General features: G+C 39.2%; 2 protein-coding genes across 3 annotated transcripts in view; one reads left to right on the top strand and one right to left on the bottom strand.

Moving 5' to 3' along the window:
• The window catches only part of LOC144014067 (uncharacterized), a 491,860-nt gene that overhangs the window by 280,546 nt on the left and 193,923 nt on the right, over nt 1-17,391 (top strand). The window lies entirely within an intron of this gene.
• Nucleotides 3,955-17,391, bottom strand: part of ngfa (nerve growth factor a (beta polypeptide)) — a 28,944-nt gene continuing 15,507 nt past the window's right edge. Inside the window, exons 2-4 of one of the 2 annotated variants that reach the window (XM_077515306.1) lie at nt 13,600-13,687; nt 6,663-6,790; nt 3,955-5,238 (exon numbers count right to left, since the gene is read on the bottom strand). In XM_077515306.1, the coding sequence (XP_077371432.1) occupies nt 4,400-5,227 (828 nt within the window). In that variant the 5' untranslated portion in view covers nt 5,228-5,238; nt 6,663-6,790; nt 13,600-13,687 and the 3' untranslated portion in view covers nt 3,955-4,399. The remainder of the gene's footprint in view (nt 5,239-6,662; nt 6,791-13,599; nt 13,688-17,391) is intronic. The other variant, XM_077515305.1, reaches the window with a different exon arrangement.

The raw sequence follows: 17,391 nt of genomic DNA on the forward strand, positions 1-17,391 counted from the left end.
TTCCACTGTGCGCCAACATGTGCAGTTAGCTAGCAATAGTGTTTTTTCAGTGTCGATACCAAGGCAAGGCAAAACAAATTTATTTATATGGCAGTTTTTATATGCAGATCAACTAAATGCTAAGTGCAGTTTTATTTTTCATCAAAAGGTGGCAGTCCTGATTTGAAATGGAATTTTCTTTCAGTAGCTTGAACACATTCACAGAGCAGAGAACAAAAAACATCTGATTAAAATTACTAAAAGCACATATTTTGACAAAATTTTAAATATTTAATGATATTTAAAAGCAAAGAAATCAAACGTAGCTTTCTGAAGTTACTATAGACTATAAAGTGAAAATAATTTTAAAACTGCTTAAAAGACCTTAATCAACATAATGAGGGGCAAACGTAGTAGTATAGTTTTTAATCTGGATTTAAAAGCATTTATACTTGGGGCTGACTTTGATGGTAACTTATTTGTGTGCAGCATAACAGCTATGTGCCACTTCACGATGTTTGCTTGGGCTCCGCTAATTGACCCGAAATTGCTGACCAGAGAGCCCTGCTAGTTTTATATTCAATTAACATTTCTTTCATGTACTCAGGACTCAAACCATTCAGTGATTCTATAGAATAATAGCAGAAATAAAATAAAAATAAAAATAAAAACAATTAAAAAAAACTTTTCCACAGCTGACTGGTACAACAGGCAGCAAGATGTCAGTGTGCTAGGAAAGGTTCTACTAATACCCTGTTAATATCTACATGAATTTCACTGTAATCTATCGTAAGAGATCATGGTGATATGTCATTTCAAACACACAGCAAAGTCGTGGTCGCTTGGCCATCAAAGCGAGCGAGATCGCATTTGTGGTAACATAGTGCCACCTTGTGGTTAAACTGCAACCATGGATTGATGGACAGAAATGACCCTGCAACCGTGAGAGGTGCTGAATTATGGGGAAAAAAAAGAGCAAAATTAAACCATGAACTATAATCACATTGAACATTCTGTGGATGTCTGTGGTCTGGTTTTCTGTATATGCTGGAATTCATGCAACACAATATTTACATATATATATATATATATATATATATATATATATATATATATATATATATATATATATATATATATATATATATATATATATATATACATATATATATATATATATATATATATATATATATATATATATATATATATATATATATATATATATATATATATATATATGAATTAAAAATATTAATTCTTTATGCCAGCAGCCAATCACAGGCATATAGACAAACAACCAATGATACCATTCTCACTTATAATTTAATCTTCAATGAACTTAACATGCATGATTTTGAAATGCTGGCCACAGTGACGAACCGTACATTAATGGGACAGGTTTACAGAAGAAAATTCTACAGATAATATTTTCCAGAGCAGTGTTTCCCACCAAGTGTGCTGTGAGAGATAATCAGATGTGCCACCTAAAATTAGACAATTTTAATTAATTAGTGTGTAAATTATTTATTATTTAAAAGTATTAATTAGTATATCTTATCTCTATCCAACAGGGTTCCTCACTTCAATAAATATTAATAAATGTTTTCAGAAACTAAAATTACTTGAATGGGTATTATCTTACCTTTTTGTGTACATCTTTCACGTCTCAATATTTGTCTTCTGCTACATTTCTCTCCAATCGGGAGCACTGAATAATCAATTATGTTTTCTCACAGCGTTTCAATTTCTATTAAATAAATGTTTGTTTGTTTTCTGTCCATGAAGGTTTCAGGCCGTGGTCATCTTTCTTAATAAACAATCAAACACAGAACTGGACTCAGCATGGCCCGCACGTAGTGAACAACGTTGCATCATTCCAGTTGCATGCAAGGAATGCGTGTCGACAGTCTGTAACGGTTTTCCTCCAAGGTCTTCGCTGCTATTCTGCATGGCAGACCAATAGCAATGCTTCTGTGTCAAATGAGTCCACTGGATGCTCAAAGCGTGATGTCAAGTGTCACCATTTCTATTGCCTGAACATACTTTGCACATAATGTACAGTAGGTTTGATTATTTGTTATATCACATAACTTGTTTGGTGAATGGGTGATCATTCCAGCTGGTGGGCACTTGCATTTTACAAGGACAAGTGATTTATGCACAGAGGTGAGGACACTTCATCAAAATCTCCTCAGTCCAAATGCGCCTTTTTTCAAATCAACTTCCATATACCTGATTTCAGAAAGAAAAAAACAAGTCTAATTATTTAAAGCTATGTGACAAGTATTTGTGGCCATATTGTCGAAGGGATTTATTTATTTATTTTTTTACACAAAATAGTTTCAGTCTGTTTTGTAGAACTGAGCAATGTGGATGACCTTACTGATTATTCAAAATGCAATCTTTACACTACTTCTGCAACTGCAATAAGGAATGAATCTGTCATGGTCCGTGTTTGTTGCTTTTCATTTTGGTTAGGTTTTAATTGTTCTGTGTTCCTCGTGTCCTTGTTGGTTTCATCAAGTTTTATTGTCCACCTGTGTTTGTCATCCTCTGCCACGTGCGCCTTACCCAGGTGTTTCTTGTTGTCTCGTCAGTTTGTGTGTATTTAGTTCCTTGCTTTGTTTCAGTCCTTGTCGATTCATTGCCAATGTCATTTTTTTTATTGTCAGATTTGCTTTGTACTGTGAATCTTGTTTTGGACTTCTTAATTCTGTGTTTCTTTAATAATCAAGTACTGTACCTGTTTGCCCTTTTGTTATTTTTGTGATTGAATATCTGTTTAGCGTTAACCTCCCTACTAGCATTTAGTTCCATCGCAACACAGAACCTGACAATCACTCAAAATTGGGAAGCATTGCAACATTTAAATACGACAGTAAGATATCCTAATTGTGCTCAGTGGATGAAACTAAATTCTACATTTTCCTCAGTACTGTATCACTATATAGTAGTGATAAAAATACAGTTTGTGTTGATTGTGTTTTGGGCAACAGTCCTGCAACAATAACGACCATTTTGGTTGCAGTTGTTATGTCCCTGATGTGAATGTTGTCAGTTGCTATGGTCCTTATAGTCACTCTTATTAGTCACACAATTGCGCACTGCCCTATAGACCCTTCCAGTGTGACGTCACGTTAAAGTGCACCCCTCGCGATGGAGGGCAGGGCGTCAATGCGAGTGTATTAGCAAACAATCAGTGTGAGCTAGAAAATAGGTCAAACAATTGATAAATAGCTACCAATGCTATGGTGAACTTGTGGTGGTCTGTTTGTTAGCAACTAGCAAGCTAAGATAGCTCCAAGACTTGAATATGCAGCAAGCCGAGTATACCCTGACACAAACAATTTAATGAATGACAATTTACACCATGAAAGTAGTGATCGACGTACTGTTTCAACCAAAAACAACATACCTTAAGCTTCTACTTCCACTTTGCCCTCCAACAAACTCCAACATTTTTTTTGTAGCTAGCGTCTCCAAACGACTGGTTTAAATGAGTTGCAGTAATGTAGTGTTATACTTGGGAAGTTTTTTGTGACACTTGACATATTTCCCACCTTAATGAAAACACTTGCCGAAAATCAAGCTCTCTACATTATTTGTTATGGGATGTTTGCCCTCCAGGAGGTGCAGCGGGAGCTATGCGGTGACGTCAGCTGGAAGGGTCTATAGAGCGTTATTGAATGACAAATTACGACGCCAAACTTCAAACTTAGGCGATGTGTTTTTTTTCTCAGCACGTTGAGGTTTCCTGTTCCCACTCGTTCATGCTAGCTGTTCTCTTCCATGTGTTGGAGGTTGCTTCCATGCATCCTGTCATGCTTTCTCAGTCAAGGTTTCTCTTTTTTTTTTCCTTAGCCCTGCTCTCTGTTGTTACTTTGTATTTTTGTATATAAAGACTCCCATGTCTTCTTTGCATTTTGAAAAAAAAAAAAAAAAAAAAAGCAGAGTAAGTCAAAAATCCAAGTGTGGAGTTGGTCATTTCTTTTTATCCACCATTCATGTAAAAATTCTGAATGTGCATATTTCAAATTGACAAAACAAACCAGGCAAGTACAGATGTGTTGAATAAATAACAATAAGAACAACTACACAACAATGACAACAATAAAAGCTTGAGTTCATTTTGTGTGTGTATACGCACACAAAAACACACTCGTATATACATATACTGTATAATTTCTTATTTCACTGTATAAACCATAAATATAACATGCAGTCCAGACCAGGACTTCTCGGGCTGAGGTAGGGTGAGGGGCTGGGGTGCCGTGGGGCTGGAGCGATGAAGCCCTGTATGTGTGTGTTTATATGGAGGCGGGGACAAGAATTACAGTATTGGCAATAAAGCTATCGTGGTCATCTGGGAGAAATGTGTTGGGTTCATAGCTGGTCGGGCAGGGGCCGTCCTTCCTCGTCAGTGTCCGAGTCGGCCCGCCCAAGACTTCCTACTGAGCACGCACACACATGCGGCGTTGATGCGGATGAAGCGCCAGGCTGTCCGTTCCTTGAAGCTGGTGAGGGCGCTCACGAATATGTGCGTGTTGGTGCAATAGGAGTTCCAGTGGCGGCTGTCGATGCCGAGGCAGCCCGCGTTGCCCGATTTGGAGCCCTGCTTGCCTCCTCGTCCCCCCGTCCTTGCCCCGGAGCCCCTGTGCGTTGGGGTCCGGCAGGTGGTCTCGTAGAAGAACTGCTTCTTCACCACGTTGTTGATTGTGACGTTGGGCAGCACGGTCACCTCGTTGCCGGCGATGTCCGTGGCCCGGGTCATGTTGCCCACCCAGGTGTTGATGCTGTCGCACACCGAGTACTCTCCTCTGTGCATGGTGTGCGAGCCGGCCCTGCGCCTCACCCGGAGCCCCCTCGCCCCTTCATTGTCAAAACCCTCCGCCTCCAGGGCGTCATGCGAGGGCGGCGCCTCGCTGAAGACGACGCGCGGCGAGGAACGGTACCGCCTCTTGGAGAAGAGCTTGGGGTCCACAACCGGGATGGAGGGGTCCGACGCGTGCGAGGCCGCCCGATGGCGCTTCTTGGTCCTGCGGTGGCTGGCCCTGTGAAGTTCAGAGTGATGGTCCCCCGCCGCCACCGCCGCTGTCTGGCCCTGCTGTCCTACTTGGTGGTTGTCGGTTGTCTGCGGTCCCGCTTTGTGGTTGGCTAACCCGGAGCTGTGGGCCAGTCCACCTCCCATGTTCAGTACAGCCTGGACGCCGATCAGGAGGACCAGGACCAGTGGTGACGACCTCATGGGCACACGTCCTGAGACCAACACACAGTTCAAATTATGTCGAAACATTTCTCATTTCCTTTTCAAATTTAATCTCACATTCATAAAACTGCGGAGTCTGCACGTACATACGGATATATACTCAACAAAAATATAAACGCAACACTTTTGATTTTGCTCCCATTTTTATGAAATAACTCAAAGATCTAAAACTTCTTCCATATAAACAATTTCACCATTTCTCTCACATATTGTTGACAAATCTGTGATAGTAAGCACTTCTCCTTTGCCGAGTCAAGTCAAGTTTATTTATATAGCCCTTAATCACACAAAAGTCTCAAAGGGCTTCACAGGCCCACAGTTGACAAAGAGCAACAAAATCCCCTGATCAAACCACAAAAAGGCAAAGAAAAACTTTTGTTTTATTGGGGGATGGGGGGGCCCGGTGACCTAGAAAACCAGTCAGTACTGACCAAATTTCGAAGTCCCCAGACCACCCAATAAAACTAAACTGCACCTTTCAGAGTGGCCTTCTATTGTGGGCAGTCTAAGGCACGCCTGTGCACTAATCATGGTGTCTAATCACCATCTTGATATGGCACACCTGTCAGGTGGGATGGATTATCTCGGCAAAGGAGAAGTGCTCACTATCACAGATTTAGACTGGTTTGTGAACAATTTTTGAGAGAAATTGTGATATTGTGGAAGACGTTTTAGATAAAAAAAGAAGTGTATGTCATCTCTCTCTCTCTCTCTCTCTCTCTCTCTACCAGCCCCACACGCCCCCTCCTTCGCTATATTAGTGATGTTCGATCGGACAATTTTCAGACAGATACCAGTACTCTTGAATAGGAAGAAGTTTTAGATAAAAAAGAAGTGTATGTCATCTCTCTCTCTCTCTCTCTACATCTACATTTACATTTACATCTAGCATTTTTCCTTTAAAGTGCATGAAGTTAATGGCAATTTTCTATTCTTATAATTTCAAGTTCTTGATTACAAAAATATCCACTAAAGGTAAGCCAACACTGGAATTGGCTGCTGTCGTCTCCCATCCATAAGGTTGTGGGTTCGATTCTCACACCTGCCGACCATGTCGAAGTGTCCTTGAGCAAGACACTTTAACACGATTTGCTTCCAGTGGACCTGGCAGCGCCTTGCATGGCAGCAGCCGACCACTGCTGCGTGAATGTGTAGGTGATTTTAACCCTGTGAAGCGCTTTGTGACCTCCTGTCTGTCAAATGAAGGTTACTTACTGACTTACTGATACCTTGAAGTAAGCCCAGGTATTGGCCAATACTGATACCTGTAAGGGTACTTGCCTATACACTAATACAGTAGCATGTAGTGTATTACATGATGCATACATAAAATGGATCCAAGTGCTTAATCATTTTCGTGTCAGTTCAACTCAGCAACCGATATTATTCCCCCCCCCCCCAAAAAAAGACGTACCTGTGGAATGTGTCCAGTTAAAGTGGGAGCCCTCGGTGGACTCTAGAGCCAGACTCCAGTGCAGGCCAGGCCCCTTATGCCTGCCATCTGGGCCGCCCCGAATCACAGCTCTGCAACACGCACGTATACTGCACAGAAGAAACACAGGATCCATTATTAATTCCTACACATTAAAATACTTTTTTTCAACTGAAGAAAATGTGAACATTTTGCAAACTTGCAGTCTGAAAAGCATTATTGCTTGTCATGCATCTTTATCTGCGCCCAACAAACTAAGCATTGTAGATAAATGAAGATGAGACATGCTTTTCAAACTCGAATAATTACATTTATGAAGAATTCACAGACTTGCACTTTTTGTGCTGTCATGTACAAAAAGTACAAACAAAATGGCAGACAGACTTGTAACAGCTGCGTATGTCATAGTCTGAAGAAAATTTTTTATCAAAAGTGAACAAAATGAGTAAATGTGGTTGCAATCTTTTCCTCATATTAACTCATTCACTGCCATTGACGGCTATATACGTCAAAAATCCATTTTATCTGGACTGGCAGTGAATGAGTTAAAATGTGCCTTCTCACCTCACCCACAGCGCCTAATCTGGCAATAACCCTTTCTGCATAGTTTAGAATGCGTGACATCTCTCGGCTCTCGCCGCATTAAAAGTCACAAATACACTCGCACTCATCACATTATGTCACTTTCTAATTTTGGAATCTGAAACAAGCGCTATGTTAAACATGGTAAAATTACAAAGACAATAATGCTCAGTTCTGTCTTGTTAAATTGAAGGATTGATAGAATCTCAATAGCCTGTGAAGGTTATTTGAAGAACAATCGCCAACACACATGAACAAACAGAATAACACACGCATTCATTTTGACACACACACAAGATACACTTGCAAAATAATGAACTTGTGCAATGAGTTGTAACCAGAGCATCAGTATTTATGGCTTCAATGTGCAAAAAACATTAATATTTCATAGTGTTTAGCCACAACACATTATCAGTGTTTGCCAACTTTTATTATGCCAAAGCAAGAAAAAACAAAAACAAAACAAACAAACAAACAAAAAAACTCTTCTACAGAGGTCTGCAAATTCCCATACAAACACCAGTGATGTATGATGCTAATGCAAAATCCTTTCAAGTAGCATTTTTTTTTTTTGGTGGGGAAGGAGTATTGCCGCACCCCCATACATGCTGCCATTAACCAATCCCATCAACCTGTTCCGTAACTACCAACACCCAAAAATAACTAAAATTGCAGTAATGTGTTTTTCATCCATCCATCCATCCATCCATCCATCCATCCATCCACCCATCCACCCATCCATTTTCTGAACCGCTTGCTCATCACAATGAGGAAAAAAAATAGTACTCCATTAATACTTTACAATTGTGTACTTTTCTTTCTGTGTACCCATCATGTGGGGTAGTATAAAACAGACAGATGGATATATCTGTACTGTAAATTGAGACCTTAAAACTCCTCTCAGATCATCAGTGCAACACTCATATTAGTCGCTCTCCGTGGAGGATAAAGAATGCATGACTGAGTACTTTTAGGCTATATTGTCTACCTACTTTTGCTGCATCACTGCTTTAAAAATTGTAGCACCGCAACAGCAGATTGAAAGGCTAAGCTATGGTTATTAACTTATTAACACACAAGGAGCGATTCTGTCTCTTTATGTTTAAACTGACAATAAACTTCCCTTGGGAGTGGTAATAAACAGCTCTAAATCTTGTTTTTTTTTATTTTTTTTTAAAGAATTGTTCCCTATTTGCTAAAGTGCTGCTTGTTGTGAAGTGAGGTGAGTTTACTGCCACCATACAGCGCTCGTATCTCAAGTCAAAGCAAAAAAGCTCAAATTGGTACACTGCACCAGAAACCAACACTTGCTACGGCACAACACCAAACAAAAATCTCACAAATAGTATATGGTAATATTCATTTTATCTCATTTTCTTCACACATTTACTTGTTTGTGTGTGTATGCATACAGACATATCAGTTTTTTTTGTTTTTTTGTTTTGTTTTGGTTTTTTTTTAACCAAAATGGGCTACAGCATTTCGATATTTTTTAAAGCATAAAATAATTTAATTAAGGGAGGCACTGTTAGAAGAACCACTGTTTTGGCTTCAGCAAGCCTACGCACACACACGCAGATGGCACTGGTCCAAGCAGGCCGTGCGTTGATTGATCCAGGCTGACGTATAGCTCCCTCTGTTTAAGAAAAAAAAACAAAAAAACGTCCAGGGCGAGCCAGGAGACTCCTAATATTAAAAATATGTGGCTTGTGTTTAATGCTGGTACAAATGCTGCTGTGGGAGCACAGCGGTCAGTGCGGTTTCGAGAGCACCTCGGACTTATACAGGATTCATTCCTCGCCCCATCCTTGGGCTGTCTCTGTCACCCTGGTGCAAACACGCACTATGGACACGACAAACACGAGCTAGCAAGCATCCGTACACAACCTGTTAAGATGTTTGTGAGGTTTTAGAATATTCCTCTGGATTTTGGATGTTCTCTCAATGCCATTTGCTTGTTTTATTGTTTACTGAAATAAAACAGTTACACTCCAGAAATAGATTGCATATTTCAATCTTAAAGGTAAAGTTTCAACCACAATTTCAGAGTACTAAATGCATCTATCTGGAGCAAAAAAAAAATTACAAACTGGCTTAGGGAGTTTTTCTTGCATTCAATATAATCATATGGAAGTGATGAAGCTGAGACCGAGTTGTGTGCGATCATCTCCATGAGCAGCAAATCTTTGCTCTCACGTACAATTCCAATTACGACAAAGGGTCTGCAGGATCACATGTGAAAACATCTCACAAGCAACAAACGCACGATGCTTCACATTACATTAATACAGTCCAGCATAAACAAAGCAGTTATTCAATATGGCTTTTATGAGTCATACCTTGTAAGGTCTTTAAATTGGCACTATAGAGGATGTTTATGACTTTGTGTCCTCTCTGCCTCACTGTAAATCAAGAACATTCCCTATGAGTCACGTATCACTTTCATATTCTGCTGTCGATGGACTGTTTCATGCATCGTGGTTCTAACGAGATAAATGCATAACGCAAGGCGATGTACAGGGTCCACTGGCTAGTGGCTACTTTGTGATTGGGTTATTATGACTTCACTCTATTACAGTTTTTCATTTGTGATCATAACCTCATTTATTGCGGGTTTTATTGCTACTGTATCTTTTCTTACTTTTAAACTGGACCAGTCAAAAACGTCAGTCTTTTCGTTGGGATTTTATTTGACCAAAATCTCTGTTACTTCAACGTGGGTACACTACTGCACTCACAAATACGCTTCAAACATACTGCTTCACTCAGACTGTTCAGAAACTCAGGACATTGACTACGTTTAAAACAGGAAAAAAAATCACCACCACACATTAACAGAAGCCCAGAGGTGTAGATTGAGAAGGAGTTCATGGGTAAAAATCCTGTATTTATGTACCGTATTTTTTGGATTATACGTCGCTCTGGATTCTAAGTCGTACCAGCCAAAAAATGCATCATTAAGCATCATTAAGAAGGAAAAAATATATAAGATATGATATAAAATATATAAGTCAGACTGGAGTATAAGTCGCATTTTGGGGCAAAATTTATTTGATAAAATCCAACACCAAAAACATACATGTCATCTTGAAAGGCAATTTAAAATAAAAATAAAATAAAATAAGAGAACTACAGGCTGAATAAGTGTACGGTATAATAACGTTACATGACTTACATGCCTGGTAATGTCAGTAACGACGTAACATGTTAAGAGTTTGTAGCGAGCAGTGACGGGAGTCGGAGGCGGAGTGTTGAAGCACGGAGCCAAAGGCTGGCGTTTTATTGACATCAGCTTCTGAGGTCTTAACAGCAACTCCCCACTCAGCTGGAAGCTAACAGGCTAACTCCCCTTTTCACCATAACAAAACCTTCCTACCCGGAACTCTCCCTTCGTCCCAACGTTCCGTGAGTGAATTATGTTCCCATCACTACAAGTTATTCATATAACTCTAGCATAAAGAACATACTAACAAGTTTACCAAACTATCAGTTTCCCTCCAAATCACTAAATCCAATGAAATCTTCATCCTCGGTGTCACTTTTAAACAACTCCCCCAACTCGGGAAGTAGACGAAGTGCTCTTCTACCGGCAATATTGAACTTATCAACACAGGCCTAGAGCGCCATCTTGTGGTTTAGTGCGAAAATAACATGTGAAATAATATAATAATGTGTTAATTTCACACATAAGTCGCACCAGAGTATAAGTCGCACCCCCAGCCAAACTGTGAAAAAAACTGCGACTTATAATCTGAAAAATACGTTTACATTTTACATTACACTCAGGAAATACATTTTCCTGAGTGAAAACGGACAGTACAAGGAAAGTAAACAGCTGAATGAGAGCGGAATACGCTCTGTTGCCGGCAGCACACAAGGATGAGGAAACATCTGTTAAAGTTCTGTTTTTTTTGTTTTGCTTTTTTAGTTTAAAATGGCTTCCTAGGGGTGTGAATTGCCTAGTACCTGACGATTCGATTTTTATCACGATTCACAGGTCACGATTCGATTCGATAACGATTAATCCCAATACGAATTTATAAGTCGATTGTTGCGATTTTTTTCATTCAAATTTAGAAAATACTAATCAGTAAACTTGTAGAGTGTAAGATTTGTATGAAAATGTATTATTTATTTATCTGAAACTTCAGTCTTATACAGGTTGTAATCTGTTTCATGTTTGAACAGCATTAAAATAAAATATTAAGGCTTAATGTTTCGTTCATATAACATTCTTCCATGCTTAAGGTGTGAATCCTAACCCGAAGTAACACGTTTTGTTGAATATTTTTCCATTAAAAATGGAAGTTTAAAAATCGATTCAGCCGCCTATTGAATCGATTCGAGAATTGCGCGAAGTAGTATCGCGATATATTGCCGAATCGATTTTTTTTTACACCCCTATGGCTTACTTTAACCAGAATCACATCCCAAAGGTACAACCCTGGTGGATTAATGCGACTTTTAAATCCATGTTATGGAAACTGGAACAAAATTGCCATGATAACCATTCTTGTAATTGCATATATATATATATATATATATATATATATATATATATATATATATATATATATATATATATATATATATATATATATATATATATATATATGTACAATAAGTTATTTTTCGTATTCATAAGAAGAAGAAAAAGCAGAAGAAGAAGCAAAAAGAAGAAGTTCAAGAAGAGGAGATAGTAATATGGCAACTTGGTTTCAGTTTCCACAAGGACTTACAATGCGCATTAACCCACCAGGATTCCACCTTTTCTGAAATGCGATTCTGGTTAAGATAAGCCATTTTAAGATAAAAAGAAAAAAGTTACAAAGCCTACTGCTTGTTTATGGCCTGGAAAAAAATATTAGTGAACATGAGAGGAAGCAAATTACTTGGCCTCAAGGCATGGGAAGCCGGCCTCAATTTGACACATACTGACTAATTAGCCGATGATGACATATTTTTATTTTGATGCTTGTTTGGCTTTTGCCCCCGCAAGATGAGAGCAGGATAAAAGCTATTGGCTGCCTGAATGTTGCTTGTGCATCCCTTTGCATGTGTTGCTGCAGTCATCGTGCGCTACAAAAACTTCGCTAAAAGAAACGTGTCAACGGTTTTCTATGGCAAGCACGCACCCCACGTCGGCAGGTGACGACAGCAGCCTCGGATAATCAGATGGTGTGAAAGTGAGGTTGTCAGCTGTGGGGAAGGAGCAAGCAAATGGAGAGGAAGCCAAACGTTTTCACTGTACGTGTCTCTCATCAAATGAGTCCAGCGCGCTTCCTCCTTCTGTCCTCCACTTGAAATTATTGAGAGTAATGACTGCCAGGTCAACGCACCCGCATTCACAAATCTGTGACAATAAAGCCGCCTGTAGGTCAAGGGTATTGCACCAGGATTTCAAAGTCAACAAGCGCATTTTAGGGTAAATTGTTAATGACATACTATGCAGAATGAATTAAGCTCATATTATGTGAACTAAACTGGTCTCCTCTTAAAAGAAAATCAGCACAGTTTCGACAAGTCACCCCTTTGAAACTAATACCACAATGGTGTCACTTTTTATCACGCAAAATGATGTCATGCACCATCTGTTGTGAAAATGCAGAATTAGGACACACACCCCCACCAAATGTTATTAAGAAGCTCTCAATGCAAATCTGTCTGTCTCTCTGTCTGTCTGTCTGTCTGTCCATCCGTCCATCTGTCTGTCTGTCCAGAGGGTGAATGGCGATTGTTGTCTTACGTAATATGGCCTTATTGAAACTCTGTTTTCATTTCATTCCAAATAGAGTAATGCTGAAAATATAAAATTATTATGTACCATTATGGACTTAGCAGTGCCATGATTTTTGGTGATAATGGCTGGCAGAAGTAGCCTATGTGTTCTCCTAATACTGTTGTCGTCTAATAAAACACCCACGGTAGGCCTGCTGCTCATAAACACACACATACACCCCCCCCCCCCCCCCCACACACACACACACACACACATTTTTTTATGACACAATTTAACTTTCATATTTTTTGGGTCTTTTCCTACCCATGGAATTTCCTGACTGGAATTTTCCAAAAATAAATGAGACAAACATGTCCATGATTTTCAATAAAATGAGATTATGGTGTTAAAATTACAAATCGGCCTGCTTGATCCAACAAAGCTATTGATAATATTTTAATAAAAATCACATAACATAGCAAACTTTTATTTTCCTGCCAACTGGTGCCTTAATAAAAAATGAGCACAGGGATCATTTGTATGGATTATTATAGTGTTATTATTTTACAATTTCACCAAATGAAATATGCCGGCGGCGTGTTGAACTGTCAGACTCACAGTTTCTAAGATTGAGCTTTCAAATCTGAGCTTGGGCTTTTCTGTCCCCCGTGCTTGTGTGGCTCTTCTCCAGCACTCCGGATTCATCCTGCATTCCAAAATCAAAATTGACTAATTGAATATTCTAAATAGTTCTTGTGAATTTGCCCTGCAATTGACTGGCAACAAACTTAAAGATCGACCACACTTGAAATCAGATGGTATAGGCTCAAGCACACCACAATTCTAATGTTCTATGGATGGATGGATGGATGGATGGATGGATGGATGGATGGATGGATGGATGGATGGACGGATGTGACTTGAGCCCATAGCATGCTGGTATTTCTCTCAGAAAATGACCTAGTATTCAATTTTGCTGGCAGCCAAACTGACAGACAAACAAGACCTAAGCAATATTCATTCATTTATACAGCGGGATGGGAACTCCCTGACTCTGTGTTTGTTTTCTGATGTTTAAGATTTAATAATATAATTGGGTACTGCTTCAGAAGTTTTAAGTCAACAAAGTCGTGCCAAAGCATTTGAAGTCCCAGTAAATGGAATCTTTCCTGGAACGGAAATCCATTTAGACAGTTGGACATGTGTCTGCATATGGCTTCACTTTCAGGTCAAAATAACACTAAGAAAACATCAACGTGAAAATACAATCAGTTCATGCTGTTTAGCTCAGTGAAACACATGACAAAGAGAAGCTTTTAATCATGGGAACATTAGGTCACTTTACTTTTGTTACTTTGGCACATTATTGAATCAATAGTCGCTTTTTTTTTTGCCGCCCCTCTCAAGGCTGAGCCTTCGTTTCTGCACCTAATTTCTCAGTGAATCACGATTGGTTGCAGTGCATTTGCTCAGTTGTGTTTGGTTTGATAGATCAACGCTGAGAAAAATCAGCAACATTAGTGCAAGGTAACTTTACCCACTATCTTCATCTGAATTGTTGTCCCACGTGAGATGGTTCACAATGGAAGATTGACTTCAACACATAATTATATTTTGAAGGAAATGAATAACAATCAGCAAGAATGAACTGTTGATCAAAACAGAGCGGCTTATTTACCGCGATTTTCAAATTTGCTGCTAATACCAAAAGGTTTTGATGTCAAATTTGTGAAATGTTCTTAACTCATTCGCTCCCAAAAACGAACAAATACGTTCTATTTTAAATATTACCATGACCCCAAAGACGTATTTACACGTTTGTTTGTTTTTTATGCTTGAGCATACAGAAGGCTTTGATGCAGCTAAAGAGAATGCTTGAAGCAATGGTAGTTATCACAAAAACGGCCAGCAGGTGGCAGCAGAGTATAAGAGATCAACCATAATGCTGAAGCTCTTTTCATCACTGTTTTAAACAGGTTTGTGTATAATGAGGAAACTTAGCTATTTTTCTAATGCTAATTGCTACAAAACGGAAACAGATCGAAACATACCTTTTTTTTCCTGATGAAAGTAGAGACTCTAATCTTTCTTTTGGTAGGTACCGTGTTTTTATAGCAATAGAAGACAATATTCTGTGGGCCTTGCAAAATCAGTCAAAATCCAGTAAAACACCTGGGAGCAAAGGGGGTTACTTCAGTGAAAATGGCTGCCAGTGAATAAGTTAAATGGTACTTCACTCGGTGTAGAAGTGAAGAAGAGTGCCTCCTCATTTGGCAGTTTTCTCATGTGGGATTTGTTCTTAGTTTACAACAGATATACTACAAAAACTCAACAGCATACTTGCACACATTCTTGAGTGTCAATGTGTTGACCAAAAGGTCAGGTGTTCGGCCTTGTATTCCTCACTGAGCAGGGGTTAGGCCAATCTTTTCAGTTTGAAATCCACTCTGGTCGGCTGGCTCCGGAGCTTTCCAGCAAATTCAGTGACTGCTCATCAATATTTCAATACAACTTAAAGCTATCATCGCATGTTCTATTGAAGTAGAGAGGAAACATTATGAAATACTACTTGTTATTGTAAGCCACCATAAATCAATCAGTGACAGTACCCATTAAGTACAGCAACTGAACTCAGTTGAGCGACCAGAAAACTTGTCTGCTCTTAAATGTTTTGAAAAATTTGGTCTGCACACCTATCACAAAAACACGTATGTTTCAGGTTGCCATAAAAGGCCAAAACAAAACAAAACAAAAAAAGTCACCTTTGTAGTCCTTTGTATGGTGGGAGTGGTTATGAAATTGTAAAATTGGGATTATGATTCGAAGTAGCGAGGGAACACTGCAGTTACAATTTATACGTAATGGTAATCATTTCAACAATCTTTAGACTAAATTGCATAATTACAATAATTAGGGGGGCACCTTCAGAGCATTATTTATGAGCAAAACAGATCTCTAGTGAGTACCATGTATTTTATTTTAAGCTTTTTTGTTTTTAAATTGCTAAATATTGACTGTGAAATCATTCAGCAGCTGCTATATTGGATGATAAAGGTAACTGTTTCCTGCTTTAGTAATAATGGTATTCATCCTCAAATATGTGAGATGCCAGGCGGTGTTATATAGCGTTTTGTACATTTATCAATGCAATGGTATTATTACGAGGGGGACTAGGTCACAAAAGTAGCCACTGAAGTCTCAGGTGTGAAACTCATTGCCCGCTCCTGAAAATAGCATCAGTGATTCTCTAAGTGTGGTACTCAAGTGGCATGTGAAAGAATCATGGAGTGGCTTAGAAATAATGTGTACTTTTTAGGAATACAACCGCCACCTAGCTTTTAATTTTCTTCTTCTGATGAACACTAAGGCAGTACTGTATTTTAATGTTGGTCAATTGATGGAACTTGGAGAGAAGTATTTTCTCAGGTGGTATAAAATGTTTACGAACCACAGCGGAATGTAATCTGACAATCATTTGACGGCCATGTTCTTGTTTTTTAATTTCTAATTTTCTGTCCTCAACTCAGATTTATTTCCAGCTGTTGTAACTATTTTAATTTTCTGGCCAGGTTCTGTATTTTCCCAGCTGCGTCTTGGAAAAGTGATCCTTTCAGCACCTTTTCTTTTAAAGACTGATAAATTAATTAGTGTTCCCTTATGTCATATGAATTTTGCTCAATTTTGGCAATGATCATCTGTTGCAAACAAGTGGAATAGCAGTCATTCTTACGTAATAAGCCACAAATGTCTCAGTTAGAATTTATCACACTCTAAGAGCAATGACGCATTAATGAAAGTTGATCCCTGACATCTTGGCTAAGATGCTGTTACAAGCTACTCATTTTATATCCCCATAATAAACTTGACTTCTGTTTTGGAACACATTGAGGATCCAGCCATGAGAGGTTACTCTGGCAGTCACGCAAAACCACATTTAAAGGCCCGTGACCGTGCTAACGAGGCCTTCCATGCTCCCATCTTCACTAGCTGAGCCAAGCCTATTCCACTTCCTGATGACTCTCCCAGTACTTGACCGGCAGATGTGGGAGGCCTCGTATCTGGGATGAACACGACGCCTTAACATGTTTTCCAGACCTGTGTTTTCTTATGACCTTGACGTTGAACAATCCACTCAAGGCAAGTGTGAAATATTTTGGCAAGGCTCCCCTTTGCTGTTGAGAATCCAAGATTTCTGAGCAAAGGCCAGCATCTCTGTGTGACCCGGAGAATGATGAAGACGAGGGAGGGTGGGTTGGAAAGGAAGGAATTGGAAATATCAAGGGATGGGGAGAGGCTTACAAGCAATCTAGCGTGGGCAATAGACAAATAAAGGAATATTTGAGAACAAAGACAGAGGGGAGAGTTATAACACTAAAAGGATCGCATGGAGTTTCGTCAAGTTGAACAAGA

The sequence above is a fragment of the Festucalex cinctus genome, chromosome 2 (genome assembly GCF_051991245.1).
Source record: "Festucalex cinctus isolate MCC-2025b chromosome 2, RoL_Fcin_1.0, whole genome shotgun sequence".
Classification (NCBI taxonomy): Eukaryota; Metazoa; Chordata; class Actinopteri; order Syngnathiformes; family Syngnathidae; genus Festucalex; species Festucalex cinctus.